Here is an 18,469-nt window from a genome sequence, read left to right as displayed (position 1 = left end):
TCTCTCTACTGTACTGATGCATCAGTAAGGCTGTACTATACTAACATGGAAACATTTGGCTAAAGATGATGTGTTTCTTTTTTCGGGAGGAACAAAACTTCTAATATTGTTGTTTTATATATATTTTTTTAAATCAGTGCAATTTAAAAATAGAGAAACTTAACCCAAAAGACTGTGGATTTACCCTGTATAAATACAGTCTATTAATTCTTGAAGATAAATTATCTGAGTCCTTTCCTTTTGTTGTTTCTTAGAAACCTGCTCGATACAGAAGAGCTGTAAGTTATGACAGTAAAGAATACTACAAGCGACTAGCCTCTGGCAACCCAGCCATTGTCCAAGATGCCATCGTAGAGAGTTCGGAAGGTGAAGCTACTCAACAAGAACCAGAGCATGGTGAAGACACTATTGCTAAAGTCAAAGGTCAGCCTTCCTCTCTGATTTTAATTAAAAACCATTTGGGAGCATTCCTTTTACTTGAATCTATATGAAAATATTAGCAACTATAAACAGTAGGGTCAACCTAAAAGTATCCGTACATATTTTACTATCACATCCTTCTTAAAGATTGATTTCTATATCAGAACTAAAGAGACTGTCTCTTCTTTATTGCCTACAGATGAATGTAATGTGCCTGTTGGCTTGATAATTTTTTTTCACTGTATCTGGCAGAATTCTCAGTGGTGCCTGATATTTAAGTTAAGGCCCTGAAAACTAAATAAATATATATAAAACTAAAACAACCACTAAATGTGTCATTAGTGCATGTTGGCTAACAGTAAGAAATAATGGTCTTTCTTCTAATGAGCTAAGACAGATTATTCCAAAGCTATACTTTATGAGCCTAGAAAGACATGCATATGGTGATGAATTGGACTAAAATGGCCATGGACTTTTTGATTTGTACTTCTGCATATGTGTGCCCCCTGCCCTCTTGCTACAGCTTCTTTGTGATCTGGACCTACCCAGTCTTGAAGATACTGGTCAAACTGTCCTCCTCTGAAGGCTTTTCCAACTCCGCTGTCCTCCGGTAGCACTTTGCTCATATCTTTTATAGCAGTTTCAGTGATTTCTTTCACTGATTTATGTTTTCCTAAATTATAAGTTTCTCAGAGGCAGAGATTATTTCTCCTCTTACTCTATAGATTTTGGCACATGCCTGGCACAAAATGGGAATTCAGTCAATATTCAATAAGTAAATCAGTACATTGTTTTAATTTTTTAAGCCTCTGATTTATCATAAATTCAAAAGTCTTGGCGTAGTCTATAGATAAAACCCTAGAATATAAATTAAGAACTCTAAATTAAAAATTATTTTCAGATCTCATTGATAAAAAACTAACAGTATATGACCATGTCAACAAAAAAATTTATCTGCTGTTGTGATCGGTTTCTCCTATTACATTATACCTGTTCTCTCCTGTGATAACTATGAATTACTAAAGATTTCATAATCCATCTAACATTTTCATAGAATCACTGAAACTTTTATTAGTTGAACAAAGTTTTCAGCCTTATCATTTCTTGACACTGCATCAGCAAAGTTATTGAGATGGGTCCAAAGTTGTATTTCCTGGCTATAACCAAGGTGTATAATTCACAAAGTTTGTGATGTCTTGTGTTTGGGTCATTGGCATTTAACTTCTCTTGGCCTCATTTTCCTAATGTCTAATTGAGCTAAAACCACAAATTTTGGTGTCACTACTATGATATGCAAGATGCTATGCTAGACATAGAGTTGGAGGTTTTGATTCGTCAAACTAAAAATAAAGCAGCTGGAAGCTTTTCGCCTTGTGGATATTCTCAGCAAGACTTGATCTTTATTGTTTATTTATTATACTCTTTCACATGTGAAAATGAGGTTCTTCCCAAGGCAGAGCAGAACCTCTGATAACTTGTGTTCAAAGGCTAGGATTCTAACAGGCTGATTTACGTTTATCCAGAATTCTTAGTGTAACTATCGTTGGTAGATACAACATTACTTTTTTTGGTACAGAACTAAAGAATATGAAATTAAATGTGAGATTTAGAGTTTATTTTGAGTGCTTCCCATACTCTGGGTTATCAGTGGTTACTTTCATCAGCTGATTTTAATTTCATCTGTGATTATCAATAAAATTATCAAAATGTAGGCAGTAAAATAACTTATATGGCACATTAAATTGTCTGGCCCTATATTTTTAAAAGAATTGTTTTCTTATTCTTTATGACCTGATGATTTAATCAAATTCATTCATGTATGAATGACCATACTGCCACTTGTAATATGAGTCTTGAAGTAGTCCTCATGGGCCCTCCAAGTAGGTGGAATCTCTTATAATCATGTTTATAACTTGCTGTCCTAATTTTTGTTTCTGATAATGACTGATCATTTATTGAGGATATCCCCTCAATGACACCTGCCCATTAGCACCACCACTTTTACCATTAATTATGATAAGACCTCTGTTTATCATCATCATCTGACACTTACTGAGAATTTACTATTTATTATGCATGATACTAAACACTTGACATGAATTACCTCATTTAGTTCTCCAACAATCCTCCTGGTATCCATGATAGATAGTATTCTTGTCCCGGTTTTATAGATGAGAAACTGAGGTTCAGAGGGGACAAATAATACTCCAGGGTCATGCAGCTGTTTAACTCCAGAGCCTGTGCTGTTGACCACTGAACTGTGCTGCCTCCCCATGCCTTTCAGAACTATCTCAAATTGGAAATGTAGAGGAGGGACTACATGAGACTAAACGGCTCTCAAATGACCCCAGCAAGACCACATGACCCTCTTGGCTCTTACCCTGCAGGACTGGTCAAGCCGCCTCTAAAACGGTCTCGATCTGCACCTGATGGAGGAGATGAGGAGACCCAGGAGCAGCTACAAGACCAGATTGCTGAGGGTAGCTCTATAGAAGAGGAGGAGAAGACGGACAACGCCACCCTGCTGCGCCTATTAGAAGAGGGAGAAAAGGTACCTTACTTCTGAAAAGGAGGGATTGTATTAAGTGGTTAGTTTCCATTTTACAAGACTAGTTGAAGGGTATTTATCTGGCAGCCAAAGGTAAGTATTTTAGCCTCTGCAGTGAAATCAGTATTAGGTGCCCTTTTGGGTTCAACACTCTGCGTCTTTCATCTGTAGGGTTTTCTGACCTCTCTGAACACGCTGAACAGCAAGAAGTTGCATCAGATATAGTATTAACAGTTGACACCTAGTTCACTGTCTTCCTCTAAACCCTTCATTAGGCTGCAACTCTTGCCATAATTCTCGTTTCAAACCCATGTACACAACCCATTCGGTAATTTGGCCCTGTATTTTTTCCTATACCTCTGTAATTCCAGTAACCACACAAGCAACTTCAACTAGCCCATCATCCCCAGCCTTGTACTTAACCCCTGCTTTGCTTCATTCACAAAAGACTGCTTTGCCTCCCTGTTTCTCTCAGCCTCTTATACCCTGCGACTCCTCCAGGCTCACTTTACTGACTCTGCCATGTAGCCTGAGCCCCCTGCATTTTGTCCCTTGCATTTTGTCCTTGCAGTTCGGTACATCCATGATATTTCTTTACTCTGCGCTTTACTCATTGTGTTCTCTGCCTAAATGCCCCTCTTTCCATCACTTGCATAACCTCTGTCCTAGTAACTCCCATTTGATGCAACATCATTTATCTGGATGTCTTTAATGCTCACACAGAGGAAGCTTTCCTTCACTGTCTTGCCAGCTCAGGCTTAGTTAGACACCCTCCTCTATGCTTTTATAGCACCTTATATATATCACTCATTTTATCATGTTATTATTATTTGTTCCTGTGTCTGTCTCTTCACCTAGATAGTGAGCTCTTTTGAGGCAGGCACTGTTTCTTATTTCTGTCCCAGTGCTTTACACAGTTTCACTCACCTGATAGAAACTCAGTAAACCTTGAATGAAGGAGTGATTGGTTGAATAAATAAAGGGATAAATGAGTAAAGGAATGAATGAATTGAATGTATAGTGAGTATCACCTTTTTAAAGGTTGTTTTGCCTATTATATTAGATCTTGGTATAACACTTGAAATCTTATCCACTAAGAAATAGTAACTAGAAATTAGGGTTTAATTTTTTAAATTCTGTTCAAATATATTGCCTGATTAATCTTAAATGAAAACATAAAAAGAAAAAAGTATGTAACTATAAAAGTCCATTAGATCTGAAGGAAGTACAAGAGAGGCTTCTAGGGTCTTGGGAATGTTCTGTTTCTTGATCTGGATGCTGGTTGCATCATATTTTAAGCATTTGAAAATTCATCAAGCTATGCACTTATGAAATAAACACTTTTTTCTGTGTGTATTATTACAATAGAGTTATTTTAAAAGTATGTCAGTTTTTCTCCTGTAACATTCTAAGTTTTTATTATTGAAGTAGTTCAGATGTGGTGATGAAAATTAACTTATATTTGCATATTTTAGAAAATCTATTTTCTGATGCTGTCATTTTTTTAACTTTTTAAACTCATGAGTACAGTTTTTGCTCTAATTGCTTTAAGTTTGAATAGTGAAGGAGGTGTATTTAGACTGACATTTATTTGACATTTGTTTGACTCTGATTTAATTGCTGATTTTTTTTCCTTGATTCGTGTTGAACTGAGTGCAAGAAAGAATTTTTACTAAGGACTAGATCCTGCCAGTTGGAAAGAAAACACTGCTAACGTTGAGAGATTTAGCAAGTCCTTCCTTCTATGAGGAAAATGCAACTTCTGCCAAGTTTGGCTTTTTACAATGGCACAACAGGCTGCCAGGCAGGCAGACTCCAGTGGAGAGCAAATAGAGACAAATTCCACAACTCCAGTTCCAGGGGTTGTTATGGAAAAAGAGGAAAGTAAGCTATGTGGAAGAGAAGACAGCCAACAATTCCTAACATGATTATGTACATTGTCTCACTAACTCTCATGACAAACCAATGAAGTATATTTGAAACTTATATGAAGACACAGAAGCCCAGAAACATTAAGAAATTTGACCAAATCTATAGTTAAACAACAGAACTGGGAATTCACTCAGGATTGTCAGGCTCTGCATACCTTTTTCACTCTGTATCATCCTGCCTGGCCCAGGGCACAATCCTAATCTCCTCGCATGTATGCCTCAATTCTCTTTCCTGCAAAGTTTGTGTCTGTCTCCTTCCTTTTCTAACTTGTTCATTGACTGTAGAGCCTAGTACACATGTGCCTAGCACGGAGTTAGTACTCAGTGAATATTAGGATAAGTGGATTGGGTGAATGGATATGAGTAATGGTTGTTTCCTTTTACTAAAGTCAGCTGCAACTCAGACTGCAATCTTAGCTATTCTTTTTAATGTGCTTAAACTCTGGTTAATATGCTTAGCTCAGGGGATGCCATCACAGAGTGACATCTTCATAAAATCTTGTTTGCCCATTAAATCCATGTTTAAAGACATTTTGCTTCATTTATATCAAAAACAGAAATTACCTGATTTTTAAAAACTATATTAATGAATGTTTATGGTTTTCTTTTTAGATCCAACACATGTACCGCTGTGCTCGAGTCCAGGGCCTAGATACCAGTGAAGGGCTACTTCTTTTTGGTAAAGAGCATTTTTATGTGATTGACGGATTTACAATGACAGCAACCAGGGAAATAAGAGATATTGAAACCTTACCTCCAAAGTAAGTGAATGAAGAGATACAAAGTACAGCTATCTTTAGAAAGCAATACATCTACATGGGTTTGTTTGCTTTTTTTCTTTTTTTTTTTGGCTGCATTGGGTCTTCATTGCTGCGCGCAGGCTTTCTCTAGTTGCGGCGAGCGGGGGCTACTCTTCGTTGTGGTGCGCAGGCTTCTCACTGCAGTGGCTTCTCTTGTTGCGGAGCATGGGCTCTAGGTGCACAGGCTTCAGTAGTTGTGGCACGCAGGCTCAGTAGTTGTGGCTCACAGGCTCTAGAGCGCAGGCTCAGTAGTTGTAGCACACGGGCTTAGTTGCTCTGCAGCATGTGGGATCTTCCCAGACCAGGGCTCAAAACTGCGTCCCCTGCTTGGCACACGGATTCTTAACCACTGTGCCACGAGGAAAGTCCTACATAGTTTTTTTTAATGCAAAAATTGTGTTTCAAGTAATGTTATCTCTCAGTTTTTGTGCATCCATCATTAAATATTCACCAGAGTAATAGTTATTTCAAGGCTATAAGAGACAAATTTACCTTATTTATCAAAACGAAAACTAAATAAAATTTATTGCTATGCATTAATAGCACTAGATATAATACAAGTTCCTTGTATTATAATCTATATATTTATAAAGTTATTATGAATTTGTAAATTGTTCTTTTTTTCAAATTTCAGTGCGAACACAGTTGTAGAGAACATACAGGCAGTTATATAATACTCTAACAAATGTAAAAGTATCCATGTCCTCTGAGTACCCTAGAAGCAGTGTGACTGAAGCACAGGCAGGAATTAACTGAGTTTATCCATCTTCCTTTTCTTCTGCCAGCCCTATGATGGACGTGATAGTGGGTAATGGAAAACCCAGAGACAGACAAAGCCCAAAGGAAGATGAAAAAGCTTAAAGCTTAGAAAATCAACATGCTCTTCTCTTCCTTTAACATTTTGAACACCTAACATGCACTGTGAATGTGGACATGGTCATCTTCATTGCTAGGAGATATTTCAAATAATTACTTTCAGTAGCAGTCAGGGCCACATTATGACTTTTACGGTCCTCTTCCTACATATAAAGATACCTAAAATGATGTTTTTCTGACTGTGTTGGTTTAAAGATGAATATATTCATATTATATATTTAAACATTTTCTTCTACCTAAAAATTCAGTTTTTTGGGCTTCCCTGGTGGCGCAGTGGTTGAGAGTCCGCCTGCCGATTCAGGGGATGTGGGTTCGTGCCCCGGTCCGGGAGGATCCCATGTGCCGCGGAGCAGCTGCGCCCGTGAGCCATGGCCGCTGAGCCTGCACGTCCGGAGCCTGTTGCTCCGCAGCGGGAGAGGCCACAGCAGTGAGAGGCCCGCGTACCACAACAACAACAACAAAAAGTTGTTTTTTCTCTTGATTTTAAAAGAAATTAAAACATTTTCTTGGCCCGCCTAAAAGAATACAGGCCTTGGCACTTGCCAGCTGTGCCTGAAAAATAAGCCCTGACAGCATGAATAGTATTTTTTTAAAGTTATATTCATCAAAGGGGGTTTCTGGTATACTGAATAGCTACCAAATTATTCTCTTAAAGGTATGTCTTTTTTGAACTAAATATTCAGATATATCGATTCCTGCTTCTCTTCACATGTTGAAAATAACACACTCTTTATTGAACAGTGAATTTATCTCTTGCTGTGTTTTTATTATCTCCTTTCTCTGGGCTGCCTATAGTATGCATGAGCCAATTATCCCTAGAGGAGCCAGGCAAGGCCCCAGTCAACTCAAGAGAACATGCAGCATTTTTGCCTATGAAGATATCAAGGAAGTTCATAAAAGGAGGTATCTCCTACAGGTGGGTTGATTTAGTAGTAATAAATGTTTTGTCAGGTTCCTTTACTTAGAGGATGTATACATGATAGGATCCACATTATTCCTTAGAGTATTAGATTTGGTTGTATGATAGACAAGCTCATGTCACATGGGTGCATAACTTTACAATACATCCCCCTTCTTAATAAAAAAAAAAACCTAAAACTTTGAGTGATATGTTGTTATCCATCTTTCCCTATAGCTATCCAAATTTATATTATAATTTTCTTTGTATATAAAAATTGCATTCTCACTATAAATTTACAAAATTTTATAATTATTTTACCATTATTCTGTTAACGTTTTTAGAAACAAATTGAGCAGAATAAATTGGCACTGTTTATTGTGTAATTTAATTTGCTGGGAATTCATGACTCTAAAAATGTTCTTCAGTCAACAAGTTAATTTCTTCAGCATTATAGAAATTCATAGTGGAAAAGTTAATATATAACCCTATTTGTGTTTTTTCTTAATGTTTTTCTCTCTGATCATTTCAGCCTATTGCTGTGGAAGTTTTCTCTGGAGATGGACGGAATTACCTCCTTGCTTTTCAAAAAGGAATTAGAAACAAAGTCTATCAAAGGTATTGTTTATTAGAAATACTTCATAATGCTGTCATGGGAAGAAATGGGAGGTAAAGCATTGCCAGTTCAGCTAGTTTTTTAAAAATCTGTTAAATCCATGAATTAACTTCTTTGAAGAAAATGTTTGTTTCATTTTTGCCAGCCTCTTGAAATGTGATTCTTCTGATGCTATTCTATTTTGAAATCACATTTTTCTTTCTGGTAACTTGTAGTAGATATCATCAAAAGCCACCTTAGTGATAAAGTCCCATGTCTCTCAGTGTAAAAGGATGATGAAACTGGAGCTTAAAAAAATAATACTTCAGATTCAAAATAGGCTTCTTTCATATTTACCAAAATGAAGACAGTGTCATACCTTGCTATTGAATGCAGAGCCTGAGTTTCCTTAGAATTTGTATTCATATGAAACTTTTCTGACTTTGGAAGAGAAGTTGGATACCTTCATCCTTGAAAAAGTAGCATAGCCAAGTAAAGCAGATGATGTAATCTAACCATATTTCATTTTTGGTAAACTGTGTTTAAATTTTATCTTAGAAAAATAGTATATTTCCGTGTGCTTCAAAATACTTCCGTTGGCATGTGAATAGTAAGGCTTTTATGAACTTATAATATAATAGGAGAGCCCTCTTATTCTTTGAAGAGTGGTGTAGATCCTGGCAATCCCTCTATTAGAGAAGTTTTGTATTTCAAGTGAGGAATAACTAATACCAAGCAACATTGCTTATCATTGCAGTACAGTAATACTACCTGTGAGCACGAGGGAAATGAGGGAGTTTCTTCAAATAAAGTGCCTGTGGATGTTGATTGGGAAGAGCTAAGTAAATGACTGAAATTTTAGTTACCTATCTTATGAATTTCTAAAGGTGATATTGCTTTCGGTGTTAATAAATTATCTGCTCTTCCCAACTAGAACCTGTGGCAAGGAGATGAGATTGTCTTTATATGAGAAATGTCTGTGTATATGCCAAGTTCAAGGTCCACATTCATTCCAAGAATTTTCCCACAATTCTTTTTTGCTCTTAAAAAATGTATGTTGACATTATGAGCAACTCTGAAAATAATTATAGTAGTGTCACATAAAGGTTCTTATCATGTATATATTTTCATTTGTTAGAGATGTCTCTGTCCTATCATTTGTTTAGCTGTTAGCACTACTGACTGTCATGTGAATATTTAGCTTTTAATCACTCTTTAGGACATCATTAAGTTGAGTTAATTCCTGTGATTCAGTGTGTCAGGGCTTTTCTTCAAGTAATGTGGCAGCATATGTAAAAATCCAAAATGACAGATTTTGCTATGGATCTTTATATTTGGCTTTGGAAGCCATCATCCTACCCTTTTTTGTTAAAGAATGTTCTAATTATTGTATATTCCCTTTGCCTGCCATTTACTGAGTAGTGGTGGGGTAAATGCAGCAATTAAGATCTAAATGAATCATGCTTTTGTAAGTTCCCATTAGATCCTGACTGAAACATCATTTCCAATTTTATACTGTTTTTAAATTTTCCAGGTTTTTGGCTGTAGTGCCATCTCTAACTGACAGTTCAGAGTCTGTGTCTGGGCAACGACCAAACACAAGCGTGGAGCAGGGGTAGGTTGCTTGCTTCTTGCACATTATAGTTTAATACTGCAGTTGGATCATTTCTATCTGGACAGTACTATTTAATATTTTTAATGAGTGTTCTGCCACCCCACCCCAACCCCCAGGGGTTTGCAAAAAATTTTAACTACTGAAAACTAGAAAAAAAAAAAAAGAAAATGTATGCATGATGGCTCATGTCAGATCAGTGTCAAATTGATCACATTTTGATCAATTCCCTTTAATCTTTTAAGCATGCATATATTCCTATGTGCACAATTGAGTCCATACTAAAAACACAGATTTTTATTCTGTGTCTTTTATTCAGTCTTATATGTAAATATTGCCTCCTGGTTTTAAAAAAATTCTTTAGAAACTTTGCCTTTATTTACTAGCCCTTCATCATATGTATAAAGCATTCTCTTGTTCTTGGATATTTCATCTTTATCAGGTTTCCCTGTTTAATAATGGAAATGTGATACCTCATTATTTTTTTAGGATAAAATTCCCGTAGTAAAATAGTATGAATTTTAAGACTCTTAATATGCAAAACCAACTAGATTTCTATAAAAATTATACATATCTATATTCCACCAATAGTGGATAAGTTAGCTTATCTCAATAGATACCAGCTTTTTATATTTACTTTTTCACTTTTACCGATGTTTAAAGATGCTTTGTTTTTAAATGTGCATTTCTTTTCATATTAGAAATCTTGAGCTCTGTATATATTTGTTAGCCATTTAAAATTATCATTTATGAGTTATCTGTAACTTTTGCCCATTTTTTTCCACTGAGTTCTTTATTGGTGGTGGTGGCAGTTTGGGTTTTTTTGTAGTTTTTTTTTTTTTTCCAGATATAATTGACATTACATTAGTTTTAGGTGAACAATATAATAATTCAATTTTGTATATATTGTGAAATGACCACCTCAGTAAGTCTAGTTAACATTTCCTCTGAATCCTTATTATCAATGTGCATGAGATTTTTTTGGTAATAGCATATTATCCCTTTGCTTGTCATATTTGTTACAAATTGCCAAATTTTCTCTTAATTTTTTTTTCTTACATTTAAAAATAAACTTCTGTTTTTGTGTGTTCAAACCTATCAGTGGTTCCTTTGTGCTCTTTTCAGCTGCTTTTAATCTTAGGAAGTCTTTTGGATGATAAAGCCATTTCAAGAATCTGTATACCTAGCTTCATTTTCGGGTACTCAGGAACTGGTAGCCCTTTATAATCCATTAGAAAAGAAGCAGTAGACAGCAGAAGCAAGAAGAACTACAATCCTGCAGCCTGTGGAAAGAAAGCCACATTCACAGAAAGACAGACAAAATGAAAAGGCAAAGGACTATGTGCCACATGAAGGAACAAGACAAAACCCCAGAAAAACAACTAAATGAAGTGGACCTAGGCAACCTTCCAGGAAAAGAATTCAGAATAATGATAGTGAAGATGATCCAGGACCTCGGAAAAAGAATGGCAGCAAAGATCGAGAAGACGCAAGAAATGTTTAACAAAGACCTAGAAGAATTGAAGAACAAACACCTAAAAGAATTAAAGAACAGACAAACAGAGATGAACAATACAATAACTGAAATGAAAAATATACTAGAAGGAATCAATAGCAGAATAACTGAGGCAGAAGAATGGGTAAGTGACCTGGAAGACAGAATGGTGGAATTCACTGCCGGGGAACAGAATAAAGGGAAAAGAATGAAAAGAAATAAAGACAGCCTAAGAGACCTCTGGGACAACATTAAATGCATCAACATTTGCATTATAGGTGTCCCAGAAGAAGAGAGAGAGAAAGGAACCAAGAAAATATTTGAAGAGGTTATAGTCAAAAACTTCCCAAACTTGGGCAAGAAAATAGCAAATCTAGGAAGCACAGAGAGTCCCAGGCAGGATAAACCCAAGGAGAACACCAAGACACATAGTAATCAAATTGACAAAAATTAAAGACAAAAATTATTAAAAGCAACAAGGGAAAAATGACAAGTAACATACAAGGGAACTCCCATAAGGTTAACAGCTGATTTCTCAGCAGAAACTCTACAAGCCACAAGGGAGTGGCACAATATATTTAAAGTGATGAAAGGGAAGAACCTACAACCAAGATTACTCTACCCAGCAAGGAACTCATTCTGATTCAATGGAGAAATCAAAAGCTTTACAGACAAGCAAAGCTAAGAGAATTCAGCACCACCAAACCAGCTCTACAACAAATGCTAAAGGGACTTCTCTAAGTGGGAAAAACAAGAGAAGAAAAGGACCTACAAACAAACCCAAAACAATTAAGAAAATGATAATAGGAACATACATATTGATAATAACCTTAAATGTGAATGGATTAAATGCTCCAACCAAAAGACACAGGCTCGCTGAATGGATACAAAAGCAAGACCCATATATATGCTGTCTACAAGAGACCCACTTCAGACCTAGGGACACATACAGACTGAAAGTGAGGGAATGGAAAAAGATATTCCATGCAAATGGAAATCAAAAGAAAGCTGGAGTAGCAATACTCATATCAGATAAAATACACTTTAAAATAATGTTACAAGAGACAAGGAAGGATACTACATAATGATCAAGGGATAAATCCATGAAGAAGATGTAACAATTATAAATATATATGCACCCAGCATAGGAGTACCTCAATACATAAGGCAAATGCTAAAAGCTATAAAAGAGGAAATTGACAGTAACACAATAATAGTGGGGGACTTTAACACCTCAACTACACCAATGGACAGATCATCCAGACAGAAGATTAATAAGGAAACACAAGCTTTAAAAGACACAAGAGACCAGATGGATTTAATTGATATTTATAGGACATTCCATCCAAAAACAGCAGATTACACTTTCTTCTCAAGTGCACATGGAACATTCTCCAGGATAGATCAAATCTTGGGTCACAAATCAAGCCTTGGTAAATTTAAGAAAATTGAAATCATATCAAGCATTTTTTCCGACCACAATGCTATGAGATTAGAAATAAATTACAGGGAAAAAACATAACACAGACACATGGAGGCTAAACAATACATTACTAAATAACCAAGAGATCACTGAAGAAATCAAAGAGGAAATCAAAAAATACCTGGAGTCCACTGACAACAAAAACACGATGATCCAAAAGCTATGGGATGCAGCAAAATCAGTTCTAAGACAGAAGTTTATAGCAATACAGTCCTACCTCAAGAAACAAGAAATATCTCAAATAAACAATCTAACCTTACACCTGAAGCAACTAGAGAAAGAAGAACAAATTAAACCCAAAGTTAGGAGAAGGAAAGAAATCATAAAGATCAGAGCAGAAATAAATGAAGTAGAAACAAAGAAAACAGTAGCAAAGATCAATAAAACTAAAAGCTGGTCCTTGGTGAAGATAAACAAAATTGATAAACCTTTAGCCAGACTCATCAGGAAAAAGAGGGAGAGGACTCAAATCAATAAACTTAGAAATGAAAAAGGAAAAGTTACAATGGACACCACAGAAATACAAAGAATCATAAGAGACTACTGCAAGCAGCTCTATGCCAATAAAATGGACAACCTGGAAGAAATGGACAAATTCTTAGAAAGGTATACCTTCCGAGACTGAACCAGGAAGAAATAGAAAATATGAACAGACCAATCACAAGTAATGAAATTGAAACTGTGATTTAAAATCTTCCAACAAACAAAAGTCCAGGACCAGATGGCTTCACAGGTGAATTCTGTCAAATATTTAGAGAAGAGCTAACACTCATCCTTCTTAAACTCTTCAAAAAAATTGCAGAGGAAGGAACACTCCCAAACTCATTCTACAAGGCCACCATCACCCTGATACCAAAACCAGACAAAGATACTACAAAAAAAAAAAAAATTATAGACCAATATCCCTGATGAATATAGATGCAAAAATCCTTAACAGAATTCTAGCAAACAGAATCCATCAGCACATTAAAAGGATCATACACCATGATCAAGTGGGATTTATCCCAGGGATGCGAGAATTCTTCAATATATGCGAATCAATCAATTTGATACACTGTATTAACAAATTGAAGAATAAAAACCATATAATCATCTCAATAGACATAGAAAAAGCTTTTGACAAAATTCAACACTCATTTATGATAAAACCTCTCCAGAAAGTGGGCATAGAGGGAACCTACCTCAACGTAACAAAGGCCATATACGACAAACCCACAGCAAACATCATTCTCAATGGTGAAAAACTGAAAGCATTTCCTCTAAGATCAGGAACAAGACAAGGATGTCCACTCTCACCACTGTTATTCAACATTGTTTTGGAAGTCCTAGCCATGGCAATAAGAGAAGAAAAAGAAATTAGAGGAATACAAATTGGAAAAGAAGAAGTAAAACTGTCACTGTTTGCAGATGACATGATACTATACATAGAGAATCCTAAAGATGCCACCAGAAAATTGCTAGAGCTAATCAATGAATTTGGTAAAAGTTGCAGGATACAAAATTAATACACAGAAATCTCTTGCATTCCTATACACTTAACAACAAAAGATCAGAAGGGGAAATTAAGGAAACAATCCCATTCACCACTGCAACAAAAAGAATAAAATACCTAGGAATAAACCTACCTAAGGAGGTAAAAGACCTGTACTCAGAAAACTGTAAGACACTGATGAAAGAAATCAAAGATGACACCAACAGATGTAGAGATATACCATGTTCTTGGATTGGAAGAATCAACATTGTGAAAATAACTATACTACCCAAAGCAATGTGCAAATTCAATGCAATCCCTATCAAGCTACCAATGGCATTTTTCACAGAACTAGAACAAAAAAATTCACAAGTTGTATGGAAACACAAAGGCCCCGAATAGCCAAAGCAATCTTGAGAAAGCAAAATGGAGCTGGAGGAATCAGGCTCCCTGACCTCAGAGGATACTACAAAGCCACAGTAATCAAGACAGTACGGTACTGGCACAAAAACAGAAATATAGATCAATGGAACAGGATAGAAAGCCCAGAGATAAAACCATGCACATACAGTCACCTTATCTTTGATAAAAGAGGCAAGAATATATAATGGAGAAAAGACAGCCTCTTCAATAAGTGGTGCTGGGGAAACTGGACTACATGTAAAAGAATGAAATTAGAACAGTCCCTATCACCATACACAAAAATAAACTCAAAGTGGATTAAAGACCTAAATGTAAGACCAGACACTATTAAACTCATAGAGGAAAGCATAGGAATAACAACACTCTTTGACATAAAACACAGCAAGATCTTTTTTGACCCACCTCCTAGAGTAATGGAAATAAAAATAAACAAATGGGACCTAGTGAAACTTAAAAGCTTTTGTACAGAAAGCTTGTAACGGAAACTGTAAACAAGATGAAAAGACAACGCTTAGAATGGGAGAAAATATTTGCAAACAAATCAGCAGACAAAAGATTAATCTCCAAAATATATAAGCCGCTCATGCAGCTCAATATTAAAAAAACAAACAACCTAATCAAAAAATTGGGCAGAAGACCTAAATAGACATTTCTCCAAAGAAGACATACAGATGGCTAACAGACAAATGAAAAGCTGCTCAACATCACTAATTATTAAAGAAATGCAAATGAAAACTACAGTGAGATATCACCTCACACCAGTTAGAATGGGCATCATCAGAAAATCTACAAACAAGAAAAACTGCAGAGGGTGTGGAGAAAAGGGAACCCTCTTGCACTGTTGGTGGGAATGTAAATTGATACAGCCACTATGGAGGTTCCTGAAAATAGAACTACCATATGACCCAGCAGTCCCACTACTGGGCATATACCTAGAGGAAACCTTAATTCAAAAAGACACATGCACCCAGTGTTCATTGCCACACTGTTTTCAATAGCCAAGACATGGAAGCAAACTAAAGTGAAAAACAAATATTGTATATTAACGCATATATGTAGAATCTAGAAAAATGGTACAGATGAACCAGTTTGCAAAGCAGAAATAGAGACACAGATGTAGAGAACAAATGTATGGACACCAAGAGGGCAGAGCCGGGGTGGGTGGGATGAATTGGGAGATTGGGATGGACATATATACTCTAATATGTATAAAATAGATAACTAATAAGAACCTGCTGTATAAAAAAATAAATAAAATTCAAAAGAAAAAGAAGCAGTGCTTTGGGGCTACAAATTAATTATTACAACATGCAAGAAAATAACTTAAAACTTCTGGGGATTCTGTAATTTGTAAATAAAATTTTATTTCAATCTATATGTGTCTAAATATATTAATTTGTGTATTTCTCTTTAACTTACTGTTTTTATTTTTCTTTAGCTGAGATTTACAAATGCTGCTTATATGCTTTTGTTAACCTTAGAAACCTGTTCTATTCCTAATCGTTTGTGTTGCTGTTAAGATAAATATAGGAAGTGAAAGGCTCCCTTAAAGCATACTAAGCCTTTTTTCTAGTTGTAAGCAAATTGCTAGTACTTTTGCTTGCCTAGATAATCTTCAGCTTGCTATTTCATTGTTCTTACTACTGTCTGTGCTGAGTTGGCAGTTCTTGAAGAACTATTGAAAACTCAAAGACAAGAAGCAGAAATTCATTCCCAACTTTAATCTTCTTTTCAATTGTTCCCTTTCCTACAATGTTGAGGAATGATCATAGCTCTTTTTCCAGGGAGAGTACCCTATGCATTCAATTTGCCTGAAGGGAAGAATTTATCTGGAAGTGAAAAGTGGTATCTGTACCTTTGACCTAGATATGTTTATGAACTAAGGTTTACAAATCTCTTAATTTCCTTTCAGACAATAAAATATATAGTTAAGTGCTTTCCTACTTGTTCAGTGGTCAACTCACAATCTTCAGATTAATAATTATCAATATTATAACCTTAAGGTTTTATAGCATTCTAGAAAATCTGCTATAGAAAATGTTCTATAATTTTCTAAACAGCAGTGACTTTCCTGTCATAAAATATTTATATTTTCATTCACTTTTTCAACACCTCTTTTAGGAAATGTACTGTGCACCTACTATGTACAAAATATTGTATACTCTTATCAGTTATTCCAATTTAATGTCTTTAGATCAGTTTATATAGAAACTATTGTAAAGGTTAGAAAGTTGAACTAGATCAATGTTTTTCAAACTCATTTTCTGTAACCCACGGTAAAAAATACTACATTGTGGGCTTCCCTGGTGGTGCAGTGGTTGAGAATCCGCCTGCCAATGCAGGGGACATGGGTTCGTGCCCCGGTCCGGGAGGATCCCACGTGCCACGGAGCGGCTGGGCCCGTGGGCCATGGCCACTGGGCCTGCGCGTCTGGAGCCTGTGCTCTGCGATGGGAGGGGCCACAACAGTGAGAGGCCCGCGTAACGCAAAAAAAAAAAAAAAAAAATACTACATTGCATCCCAACTCACACAAACTTAGTTACAAATAGTACAATAAAATTCACAGAAGAGATTTTTCCTTCCTGCATGTAGTGCCTTCCAATGTTTTCTATTTTCTTCAATTTGATTCTGTTATTTCATAATTCAAAATGCTGTTCACAACCCCCTAAACTGATTTCATGACCCACTAATAGGTTGTCCTCCATAGTTTGAAAAATTCGTGGACCATTGACTTAAAATTTTCAGCTTTGTAATTACACATATTTTTAAAGTTATGTTGCCTACAATTTATTATTTATCATTTTTAGATCTGGGTTGCTTAGCACTCTGGTTGGAGAGAAGTCTGTGACTCAGAGATGGGAGGTAAGTTCAATGAAAATGTAAGCTTCCTTCGTAATTTGTAGCTAGAAAGTATAAGTCATACAGTTAAAAGTACTTTAATAATTTATAAAATATATACCATAGAAAAAAAGTTTTGTTTTTGTTTTTAAGGGAAAAAAATGCTTTATTCTGAAATCTGCAAGAAATTATCCTTTACCTCATTTTGCATATAAATTTTTAAAATTGAATGTAGCAGAAATATTTGATTGCTTTAAAATGAATCTATTTATCTTTCCCAAGAGAGGTGAAATCAGCAACTTTCAGTATTTGATGCACTTGAACACTTTGGCTGGCAGATCATATAATGACCTCATGCAGTATCCTGTCTTCCCCTGGATCCTTGCAGATTACGACTCAGAGGTAAATTTCAAATCATTTTGTGAAAGTGGAACACATTCTCGAAAGTAATTAAAAGATAATGCAGTGGCTGAAATGATTTATATGCTTTATAGTTTAAGTTCTCAAAGGGGACTTACTCCCAAGAAGATGAGAAGAGCTTTAGCTTAGACTTGTACAAAGTTTGGATACTTGATGAACTTCTTGGATTCATGATATCTATTGAATTTCCTAAAGTGCTAATAAATTTGTATCCACTGGAGGATGTCACTGTCCTCTACACTGCAGCCAGCAGGAACAAATCTAATTGAGTCATTCCTCAGTTTTAAATTATTGCATAAATCATCATCACAATTTGGAGAGAATTTTAAAACGTCGGTATAGCACCCTTCACAAAGTAGCTGATACGTAGATCTCCCTCCTGTGCTTCGAGAACCGCTGTCCTGGGCTACCCCGTTCTCTCTCAGCAGCTCTGCCTGTGCTGCTCTCCCTGCCTGCACTTCTCCCCATGCCCATGCCCATCTTCTCTCCCGCTGACAGGTTCCTCTGGCTAGCTGTATTTCATCCTGCAGGACACACTCCAGTATACCTCCGGGGAGCCTTCTGTCCTCTTCCTTCTTCCTCTGTTCCCACACTGCCTTGTAGCTGTATCATGCTGCTTTCTTTTACAGCATGTTGTAGTCATGATTTTTGTCTGACCG

General features: G+C 36.1%; 1 protein-coding gene across 7 annotated transcripts in view; it reads left to right on the top strand.

The window, feature by feature from the left end:
* WDFY3 (WD repeat and FYVE domain containing 3) overlaps window positions 1-18,469 on the top strand; it is a 264,009-nt gene that overhangs the window by 212,008 nt on the left and 33,532 nt on the right. For all 7 annotated transcript variants that reach the window (XM_067736490.1, XM_067736495.1, XM_067736492.1 and 4 more), the window contains 8 exons: window positions 255-423; window positions 2,808-2,971; window positions 5,512-5,660; window positions 7,371-7,491; window positions 8,006-8,091; window positions 9,603-9,683; window positions 17,360-17,414; window positions 17,673-17,792. In XM_067736490.1, coding sequence (XP_067592591.1) covers window positions 255-423; window positions 2,808-2,971; window positions 5,512-5,660; window positions 7,371-7,491; window positions 8,006-8,091; window positions 9,603-9,683; window positions 17,360-17,414; window positions 17,673-17,792 — 945 coding nt within the window. The remainder of the gene's footprint in view (window positions 1-254; window positions 424-2,807; window positions 2,972-5,511; window positions 5,661-7,370; window positions 7,492-8,005; window positions 8,092-9,602; window positions 9,684-17,359; window positions 17,415-17,672; window positions 17,793-18,469) is intronic.

The sequence above is a fragment of the Pseudorca crassidens genome, chromosome 4 (assembly GCF_039906515.1).
Source record: "Pseudorca crassidens isolate mPseCra1 chromosome 4, mPseCra1.hap1, whole genome shotgun sequence".
NCBI classification, from domain to species: Eukaryota; Metazoa; Chordata; class Mammalia; order Artiodactyla; family Delphinidae; genus Pseudorca; species Pseudorca crassidens.
The sequence above is the reverse complement of the archived record's forward strand: the minus strand, read 5'-3'. Positions and strand labels throughout refer to the sequence as shown.